At 48.4% G+C, this 10342-nt stretch overlaps 1 protein-coding gene across 1 annotated transcript; it reads right to left on the bottom strand.

The window, feature by feature from the left end:
• Nutm1 (NUT midline carcinoma family member 1) lies at positions 1-10342 on the bottom strand. The gene is made up of 7 exons (XM_057781728.1): positions 10265-10342; positions 7251-7956; positions 5214-5342; positions 3678-3814; positions 2984-3258; positions 2297-2413; positions 1-1959 (listed from the first exon to the last, which is right to left on the bottom strand). The coding sequence occupies exons 1-7, from the start codon at positions 10281-10283 to the stop codon at positions 1-3; spliced, it is 3342 nt and encodes a 1113-aa protein (XP_057637711.1). The 5' UTR covers positions 10284-10342.

Here is a 10342-nt window from a genome sequence, read left to right as displayed (position 1 = left end):
CTACTGGCTGCGGCGTCGTTTCTTCTTTTTGCTCGTGGCAAAACCGTCACGCCGCCTTTTACGGATCTGTGGGAGCTGCATTATTCCCAGAGCAAGGGGTTTCTGCCCAGAACTACCAGGCTGGGGTCTCTCTACAGCAGTAGCTGGACTCCTGACTAGGGCTTCCTTCCCTGATGCGTAGAAAGAGGGTGAAGGCTGGTCAAGGTCATCTACTCTGGCAGTTGTGTAGGATATTTTTTGGACTCCCTGACTTCCAGAGACATGACAAGTACTAAGGGGAAGCCCTCCTGAAGAGAGGCTAAGTTTTGAAGCCAAAAGGTAGGCAAAATTAGAGAGTTCTTCGTCTTCGTCCTCCTCTTTCTCACTTCCTTTGACCCTATCTGCTGAGCTGCCTGTCTCTCTACTAGAGATGTCTCTCAGAACCAAAGCATCCCTGGTTCCCCCTCTAGGGGAAGTACTTCCCAGACCCTGGTGAGATGTTGGTTTGGTGGTCTCGAGTGGATAAGATTCTTGACTACCTTGTAAGGGAACAAGGGCCACAGGTTTGGAGGAAGCAATATCTTCCCTGCCCTCTCCTTGGAGGTTACAAGAATTAAAACTTGATGAGCAGCAATCCCTGCTGATCCCTGGTTGGGGGCCACTGTCACTTCTAACATCTAATATGTTAACATGTTCTATGTTTTCCAACAGAGGAAACAGTAGGTTATCTCTGCTCTCTGCCTCTGGGCTAGCCTGGGGGAAAGAAGTATCCTGGGTCCCAAGAATAAGGAGATTGTCTTGGCATGTAGGTATCAGGGTGTTTCTGGAAGCCCCCAGTGTGGAGGTGTCAAATGTTTCCAGCAATGGGGAGCAACCTTCAGCCCACAGGTCACTGAGATCAGGTATGATCTCAGGGCTCAGCTCTCGATGTTCTTTGGACCTCAAGGCTGGGCCACTGACTGTCAGGGACCCTGGCAAGCTGCAGGAAGTTTTCTTTTCTAGGACAGCGGGCGCATCTGTGCCTCCACGGGGAACCACAGTGTTCCCCACACCCTCCGGCACTGTGGTTTTTCTAGGACTTGGAGAAACACCATTTCTAGAGCTCAGTGTCTGGTCCTCCCTTACGCATGCCCAGTCTTGGGTGCTATCGATGACCCTTTCTATCTGTAAGGGGAACTCTGAGTGTACGGCATCCATGTCGCTGCTCAGCCACAGTCCTGGGCTGAGGGAAACACTATCCAGGTTGCCTGCTGCTCCAGGGCAATGGTTCTGATCATAACTCTGAACCATGGCAGGGCCTCTGTCGCCTCCCCACATGGCTCTTGAAGAACCTTCCTGGGACACTGCTGAAGGGTCTCTCCCTTGAGTAAGCACCCCAACTCCCCGAATCTGTTGTCTTATCTGCAACCCCAAGGCCTGACTTTCTAACTCAAGTCCTTGCAGAGGAACTGGCTCTGTAAGTCCAAAATCCAAATTGGAGGCTCTCATGGGCTGGGGACCTTCTTGCCAGCAAAAAGGTAAAGACTCTGGATTCCCATCTGCTACTGGGTAGTTCCCAGAGGACCCTGGACCTCCCAGGTGACCTTCGTGATGTTCAGAGAACTGTTTTATAACCTTCCCAGACCCTTTTCTCCCCACACCCAAGGGTACTTGCATTCCCGGGGGAGCTGTGAGTTCTAGCTGCAGGTCCAAGCTGCTGGAGGGCAGCAGAGCGTTTCCATCTTCGTGAACACCCCTTGGACCACCTAGGGCTTGTTCCTGCCCACCATACATTTCTCTTGCCTGCTTGCCTGGAGAAGCAGATTTTCCAATGTGAACAGTGCCCGCAGGCCCCTGAAGGCCAGGTGAGGACCGAAGCCTCCGACCCCCATCTTCATCTTCATCAGAAACAGAAGGACTTGAGTCTGACTGAGCTCCGCTGCAACTTGGAGGGGCCTGCGCGTCTTCTTCCTCCAAGGCCGAGAGTCGTTTCTGGACCAGCTGTAAGGGAATAGACAAATGCCGGTTCTAGACATGGTTAGGAAAAGAGGTGGCTGAGTGGGTGAAAGGAGATGACAGATAGACAATGTGGGGAAGGAATGTAAGTGCTTAAATGATGATATCAAAGATGGGTACTGTAGTTTGTTCCACTCTGGAGTCTTATTCCCCTGATGTGAGTCTTTCCTCTCCTGTATACTTCGTTCACGTGATCCCCTCCCTACTTGTTCTAGACCCAGAGCCCAACCCTAAATCCTCTAAAAACAGAATTAGGATCTCAAAGGGTTATACAGAATCAGGCAGGTTCCTTTTCCTGGTGTTTTATGCCTCCCAAGTTTACCTGGACAAGTGTAAGTCCTTCTTCTTGCTCTAGCTCCTCAATTAAAGCCAAAGGATCTCTCTGCTCCTCTGGGGACAGCAGATCTGCCAAAAATTGAGGGTGAATGATCGCCTCCACCTGGGAAACAGAAAGAAGAGTGGTGTGAACCTTGATATGAAGTGACCTGTAAGCCCAGTTGCTCTAGAGACAAAGCTATGAGGCCCATACCCCCACTTCCACCCTGGATTTTGTAGTAGACCGTGCTACATGTATACATGTATACCCATTTTCAAATTATAGAATGGAGCCTCCTGCCATAGGCAGAATCCCAGATGGCTAGGGCCCCATAGTGCCCAACCCTCAAATATCTATTAAAAATTAGCCATGTAGCTGGCCATGTGTAGTAACACACACCTTTAATCCCAGCATTAAGGCAGGTGTACTTTTGTGATTTCGGGGCCAGTCTGGTCTACAGAGCGAGTTCCAGGACAGCTAGGGCTACACACAGAGAAACTCTGTCTCAAAAAGAAGAAAAAGGAGGACGACGAGCAGGAAGAAGAAGAAGAAGAAGAGGAAGAGGAAGAGGAAGAGGAAGAGGAAGAGGAAGAAGAAGAAGAAGAAGAAGAAGAAGAAGAAGAAGAAGAAGAAGAAGAAGAAGAAGAAGAAGAAGAAGAAGAAGAAGAAGGAGGCCATGTAGACTCTGCTCACCTTGGAGACAAAGACTTCCTGAGAACATAGTTCATCAATATAGTTCAGAAGATTTAGATCTGGATACATCCCTGCATCCTCCAGCTGCCCCTCTTCATCCTCTGCCTTCCCAGTATCCAAGTGGCTCCCCATCAGCCCTTCCATGATGTCAATATATTCTTGCACAGCTTCTGGTGGGGCCTCTTTGGGTGCCTCAGGAAGCGGAGGCCTTTGGGTTTTGCGTTGCCGCCGGCGGGGAGCCCGTGCCTTCGAGGCTGCCTTCTTGGGGATGTACACTGAGGGAAGAGATGGGGTGTGTGAAAGCTTTGGTATCTACTTGCAGTAATGCTTGAAAGGGAAGAAATCTGGGTACAAAATAATGTTTCCAGAATAGGATCAAGCTTTGGGGGAGAAAATGGAAAAGCTGGAGGGTCAGTTAGAAACCTTTCCACACACCTTGACATTCCAAGAAACTGCCTGACCCCCACCCCTATTGCTTAGGTTGATAAAGTATAGGGCTCATGTGCATCTCAATGAGAGAGTATTAGTTTATTTGGCCAAGATCAATAGCTAATTCAAGACAAAAGGGATCAAGACCCCAGCTTCCTATAGGGCATTCTATTTGGCTCATAAAATGTCACGTCCGGGCAAGAAAGTCTCAGAAGCAAAAAACAATGCCTTTCCTAACCCTCCTCTGGTTTGTGAGTAGCCTTACCTGGCTGCTGGCAGGCCTCAGGAACCAGGGGCCCTGGATCAAGTTTCAAAGGGGTTACAGGGGCCAGCCCCTGGGACCCATTCATCAGCTGTGCATTCTGTATCTGCATCTCTTCCTCGGCCTCAAACTCCATGAACCTGCAGAGGGTAAAGAAGGCACAGGTTGTGCTGAGCAGGAGACCTAGCTCACCGCAACCCAGACACCAGGCAGCATCCACAATCATCCTCATTTTGGCTAAACACTGTTGAAGCTGGGTCAGCCAGAGGAAGCTGCTTACAGGTAGCCTAATGACAATGCTGGGGAATAACATCATGTTGTCCCTTCACCTTGGACAGTCGCTTGAGAAGCTGATTAAGGAAACTGGTGGTACAGAGCTTGGACAATTCTCCAGGACAAAGTGGTGATAGACACTTCTGTGTCATATCTATCTCACCCAGTGCCTTGGATTCACCACTCACTACTTAATATAAGCTCGGTGAACTCAGTCTGGGCTGTGCAACGGTCTAGAGGTACACTCTAAAGGGTCATTCTTTATAGCCTCATCTGGCAGAATTCCAGAAGCAGAGCCCACCAGAGTGCAAAGGCTGGAACAGGCCCTGGTGAGCAAAGCTAGGAAGTCAAAGGTTCAGATTCAGGGAAAAAGTAAAAGGTACACTTAGAAGAAACGATTCTTTCCCCTGCTGTTGTTGTGACAGAAGTGCTCACTGTGTTGCCCAGGCTGGCCTTGGATGGCCTTGGATGGATCCTGGGATGGCAGGATACTCCCAGCTCAGACTCGGGGTCATGTGTGCCGGCTCAAACAACACAGCCAGCCAAAGTTAGTATTTAGCCCTGACTATCCTGTAGAAATGGGGGATAGAGTCAGGAGACGACTCTGGGTGTCCAGTACCCTGATTTCTTCTGACCAACCTCTTGCAGAGAGTTAGTCACTCTCTGGGATGGGGGAGAAAGGCTTTTCTGTGCTGTTTCTAAAAACAAACAAAAAGCATAAAAGGAAAATGGATTCTGAAGTTGTACATGGACAGCCACTTGCCATCTGCTGAGTTAAAGAACCTTCATGGTGAGGGTCCTTCAGCATGGGGATTTGGGGGATACCAAATCCTTTCCTAACACCTTCAGTATGAAACCCCCATAGTGATCCAAAGTTCGGAGGCAGCAGAGCTATCACGAGCAGACAGGATAGAATAACCCCAGAGCCCAGGTGGAAGAAGCAGCAAGGATCCAGGAGACCCTTTTCTAGCCTGCAGCCCTCCTGTGACACTCCCTTGTTCATTTTAAAATTCATTTGTGTGTGTGTGTGTGTGTGTGTGTGTATGCGCGTGCAAACCTCAAAGGACAGCTTTTGAGACTCACTTCTCTCGTTCCTTCATGTGGGTCCTGAGGTTCAAACTCAGGTTTTCAGGCTTGCTGGTGGGGCACCTTTGCCAGCTGACCCTCCTGACAACCCACCCTGACACACACATGCCTGTCCCTGCCGCCCTACCACTCGCCCACTCCCCCGCCCTTGCAGAGTGAATGAGGGTTCATCAGACTCACTTCTCTGCCATCTCATAAAAGATCATCCGGTCAAAGTTGCTGGTACGCTCCCACTCCTGCAGAGCCCTCGGCAGTCCCTCCTCCAGGGTCATAGTAGGCTTCAGTCGGGCCAAGGAACGAAGCACTGGGCTAAAACCCCCATTAGGTCAGACACGTTGCCAAAGTGTGCCCTGCACCTCTTCTGATGCCCACCTTAGTCCCTATCCCCCTTCCTTCACCAATTCTAGCCTGCCCCTGTCATGTTCCAGTTTAATGAAATGTCCAGATTCTACAGCCTCCCCGCCGGTTGTCTACCATTCTTGCTGCCCTTCCTTCCCACCGAGATCTGCAAATCACACAGAATCAAATGATTCTCCTCCTGCCCTTCTGAAATCAACCAGGGCATCCACCTTTAACTCTCACGGTGCCAGCGCTTACTGGACACTAAGAAGGAAACACTGGGGTTTGTAAATGAACGCTATTAATTATAAAGTGGATTTAACCCTGTCTGGAGCCTCTTGAATTGTCAGACTTACTTCACAAACCCAACACGAGCCTCTAATTAAAACATGTGTAGTAGTTTTGGGGTTTTGGTTTAGGGATTAGGTTTTTTTTTTTCTTTGTCTCCGGAATGTCATCATAGATCTTCAAATAGAATATTGGACCGTTACTTCTGGAACGCTCCAGAGGAAATCAAGAATGCAGACTAAAAATAAGAACTTCATTTTTGCCTTTCTGGCTTCTCTTTAAGTCCTTAAACATTATGGAGTATCACATTCATCTGGGGAGACTAGCTGTAATGGTGGATTGTAGAGTGTCAGCATCCCAGGTCTGAGCATCTAATCAACTTCCCAGATGATTGGGTTTGGAGGATGCTTGGCATAAGATCCTACCCATCAGACTGAAGCATGGGGAACAGGAGTTGGCCAGAAACCAAAGGGGATGGGTCCTAACCAAACCTCGAGAGCTCATGCTGGTTCTAGAATTAGAAACCCTCCACTAGGTCCCGAGAGAGAAATCAGAGCTATCTTAAGAAACCAAGAACTCCGTAGTGGTGTTTATTGAGGACTTTAGGAGTGGTCTTTTGATCACTTGTTCCAAAGTCCGGTTGAAGGAGTTCTTCCATTAGAAATGAGCTTGCTTTTTTTTTTTTTTTTTTCAAAATCTGGTAAAACAGTTTTTACTCCATGGTCTGCAGCTGAGGATACCCGGTCTGCTTGGGAAATAGAGAAAAACCTCCCAGATGACTAATGGTTGAGGTATAAACAAAAAAGACAGCCTGTAACTCCTGACTTCTTGGCCAAACATACATGCACTCAAAAGGAGGGATATTTTGTCCTTATGTGGGCTCCCTTCCTCATTAAGATTGACTTTTTACAGTAATAATAAAAGAGTTACCATTTAAATGATTCATTTTGTATGCCAGGCACTTTGCCAAGCACCTTTAATCTGATCAACCTTTGGAGATAGGGACAATTACCCCTTTTCTGATGAGGAAATGGAGGGCAAAGGTGTTAAATGTCCCTGTTCCAGCTCACAAATTTGGTGTGTGTGGAGCCAACAGTTCTCCATACCCTTCCTAGTTCACTTTGACTCCCGAGTAAGATAAGGTTCACACACGCTAAGGTCTTGGTCTGGCCCAGTGCCATCTTCCCGATCCCACAGGAATGAGTCAGGGCCCAGCCCACCTCATCCCAGGTCATCTGTGCCAGAGGGCAGAGTGGGCCCTGACATTTGGTGTCAGGGATCTACATGACAGTCTCTGCTTTCTGCTTTATGGCAGGAAGACTCTCCGTCTTCTCATCTGTAAATGACAACTTCCCTAATATGTTTGTCTGACGTCACAAAGTTGTAGGTGTTCTTTGAAAGGTACCTGAACGTTTCTTCTAAGCTAGGAAGAATGTAGCAGTGTATGTAATTCTCTCTTAACAGCATCTTCTCACCCTTACAACTGCCTTCAAGAATTCTGGAGTAACCGATACCCCTGTGTCTATTCTATCCCAGAGTCCTCTCTCAAAGCCCTAGGTGCATCAGTTTTGGGTGCCCACCCCCACTTACATAAGAAAGCAGGAAAGAGCTTCTGCATCTGGACTCTGGGATAGGTGAGTCCGGGCCAAGACTTTGTAGCGTTGCCAGCGGCGATAGTTCTCATAAACACCCTTGGAAGCATAGGCAAGGTCACCTTGAGAGGGCTTCCGGGTAGCCACTGGACCTCCTTCCATGGTTGCAGCTTGTGTTCCTGGCCAAGACTTTTCCAGGGGCACAATGGGAGCCAGTTGGGCAGCTGATGGTAGAGCCTGCAGAGGAAGTCCTGCGGGGCCCTCCTGGCTCACTCTAACAGCCACAGCAGGCAGAATGGTCTTCACATTAGAGGCTGTCACATACCGAGGAGGAGGACCCTCCTGGCCCCCACTGGGAGTACCTGAGGTAATCCAGTTTAGAGCTGTCTGAGTAACTATAAGGTTCTGAGTTTGAGAGGGCTCAGCTGGCCCCACTTCTGTCTTGACTTTGACAATGACCTGGCCAGTTCCAGCCACACTAGGGCCAGAGCCTCCTTCTCCTGTCGTCAACAATGGACTGGGAAAAGCAGACAGCAGTAGAGGATTGCCCGGAGAGAATGCGGAAGGTATGGGGGGCTGTGGTGATGGCTCCCAGAGGGGTTGGTCTGGTGGAACGGGAGTAGCGGGGGCAAAAGGAAGCACAGGGAAAGGGGGCAGGCCAGCACCAGGTTTCATGGCCATATCGGGTCCTGGTAATGGAGAGGCTGTTGAGACAAAGAAGACAAGGGGGAAGGAAGGAGACCAGAAGTTAGGCCATACCACTTCCTTTTAGTCCCTATGGGGTCAGAGCTATGACTCTTAACACATGAAGGAGAGGGCATGGACGGGTGTATTTGTAAATGTCTCCCTAGCAGTCCTTCACCCCTGAGTTACCGGGCTAAAGAAGCTGCTCCCTCTCAATGAGACACATAGACCTGCATCTCTCAAGAAGAGCAAGCTCAAGCTGTCATTGCCTCTAAGAGCTTTTCTCAAAATTCTCCTGTAGCCCTCCCCTGCCAGCTCCACGGTCCTGTCCTGCAAGAAAATTGTCTTCAGGAAGGCTGAGCGCAGGGAAAAGTTCCAGACTCCTGAAAAGCACCCATGGGGTCCATCTTCTCCTCCTTTCCTGTTCCTCTTGCCCCTAATAATCTCCTCACCTCAAACAAAAGAAGTTGTAATTTATGAATAGGCACAATGACTCTAGGCTCGTGAAGCTCATTTCTCTAAAAATAATGCCACCAACCTACATGGACCTCTCCTAACCCCACCTACTCCCACAGGACAGAAGCCACCTGCTCCCCAGGACAGGGTAGGGGAGCCTGGATTCTTGCTTCCCAGAAGCTTCATTATGCAACAGCCTGGAATAGCTGGGAAGGATTAGATAAGGACCAGGAAATGGTGAGGGAAGGGTATGGAGGCAGGGAGAGTTCCAGTGCCTCAGTAACTGCTGGACAAGTTGAAATTTGGCAGTATGGAAATCTTAGCTGTGGTCCTGCTTCTTAAATATTAGAAGTTTAGAGCTCATGAATAAAGCATTGAGCTGGAGTTGAGGAAGAAGGAAATGTAGAACACAATTCCTGCTGGGGATGAGCTATGTGGATACTGGTCAGGCAGAGCAGGGGATGAGCCCCCAAACGTGCACTTCATTAAACAGGGCCTATTTCTACATGATATCCACAGGGATAGTCACATGACTTTTAAGGATAAAAAGAGAATTCAATTGGCCTAATTTTATACTATTCTTCTCCCTCTTTAAGAAAAAAAAAAAGATTATTTCACCGACACACTAGCACTTGTTCAGATTCCTGAACACAAAGGAGACATGAAATAGGAACAAATTAATAATGTTCATATTCATCTGAACCACACAACAGAGGGCCAGGTTATCACCACCAAGTTCTGCACACAGTGAATTGTTCCTAAGGTCTTAGCTCCACAATAGGCAAGAAAACTGTGGCTAAGATGACCTATCTCCCCATCCTGAAAGTCAAGAAAGTCTGTCCCCACCAAAAACATACTTAAAAAATATGTAGAGGTTTGTAAATACAACTGCTCTGGAGGGTGAGGCAGGAAGATCACAAGTTCAAGGGCAGCCTGGGTTACAGAGGGAGTTCATGGACAGCCTGAGCAACTTAGTGAAACCCTGCCTCAAACTAAAAAGTACAATGAGGGCTGCAGATGTGGCTCGTAGAATGCTTGTCCAGCATTTGCAAGGCCCTGGGTTCAATTTCAATAAACAAAAAATTTACACAGACAGAGATGCATGAGCGTACACATGCACACAGAAATTGTCTATGGGGCAAGAAAAGTACCCTCCCCGGAACAGAAATTAGATGGAAACTTAGTCTTAGAGTTTCCAACTTCCAGATATATATATATATATATATATATATAATAAATTACTATAAAAGAAAAAAAAGAAAGAAAAGCCTGCTGCCTGGACTGAAAAGAAGTGACGTCTGTGGCTGGTAGGAGCCGTCAGGTCTGGGCGCAAGCAGTTTTATAAGCTCTCTAGTCACATTCACTGGCTCTTAAGTGAATAACCCCACTGAAGAGTTTTAGCTGTCCCCCTGGCCCAATCCCTTCTCCATCCTTCAGCCTACTTTCCCTCGAAAGCTCAAAGGAGACTCAGCGCTGCCTTCTCATGGCAAAGTCCTCTTGTTGGCAGAAGACACAGGTCTTGAATCTTCCTTGAAGCCCTGACTAGGCTGCTCGTACTGTACAGAACCTCAGCTTCCACCCCAAGCATGCAGAAGTGCTCCCTCTTCTGGGGAATCAAATCGGTGGTTGCTATCCACTCCCGGTACTCAGTGTGTTACTTCCTAGAGACTGTAGTTTCCAAGGAGGCCCTCCCTCGTTCTTAAGGTAAAAATCTACCTTCCCGGACTTCCTAATGCCTGTGTGGGGTCGAATGCCTCACATCTCTTTAGGTCAGCCTAAATAATTTGTTCCTAGGTAAAGGGACAAATCTGACAGCCCAGGCATGTGAGCAGGTGGCAGACAGCCTACAGTCTCCACCACCCCCAGTCTTACTTCTGTCTGATGCCATCATCTAAGGTTTAGGTACATCAACAATGTCTGTCTGGAAGCCTCTAGAATGAAACAGTTGGG

This window comes from Chionomys nivalis, chromosome 9, assembly GCF_950005125.1.
Source record: "Chionomys nivalis chromosome 9, mChiNiv1.1, whole genome shotgun sequence".
NCBI lineage: Eukaryota > Metazoa > Chordata > Mammalia > Rodentia > Cricetidae > Chionomys > Chionomys nivalis.
This window is presented reverse-complemented; position numbering and strand designations above follow the sequence as displayed.

What these genes read in the sequence shown, in the direction of transcription:
- Nutm1 (XM_057781728.1), bottom strand. An exon ending in TGAGGCCTGCCAGCAGCCAG is followed by an intron (nt 3,259 to 3,677) that starts GTAAGGCTACTC and finishes CTCTTCCCTCAG; the next exon opens with TGTACATCCCCAAGAAGGCA. An exon ending in AAGGACTTACACTTGTCCAG is followed by an intron (nt 1,960 to 2,296) that starts GTAAACTTGGGA and finishes ATTCCCTTACAG; the next exon opens with CTGGTCCAGAAACGACTCTC.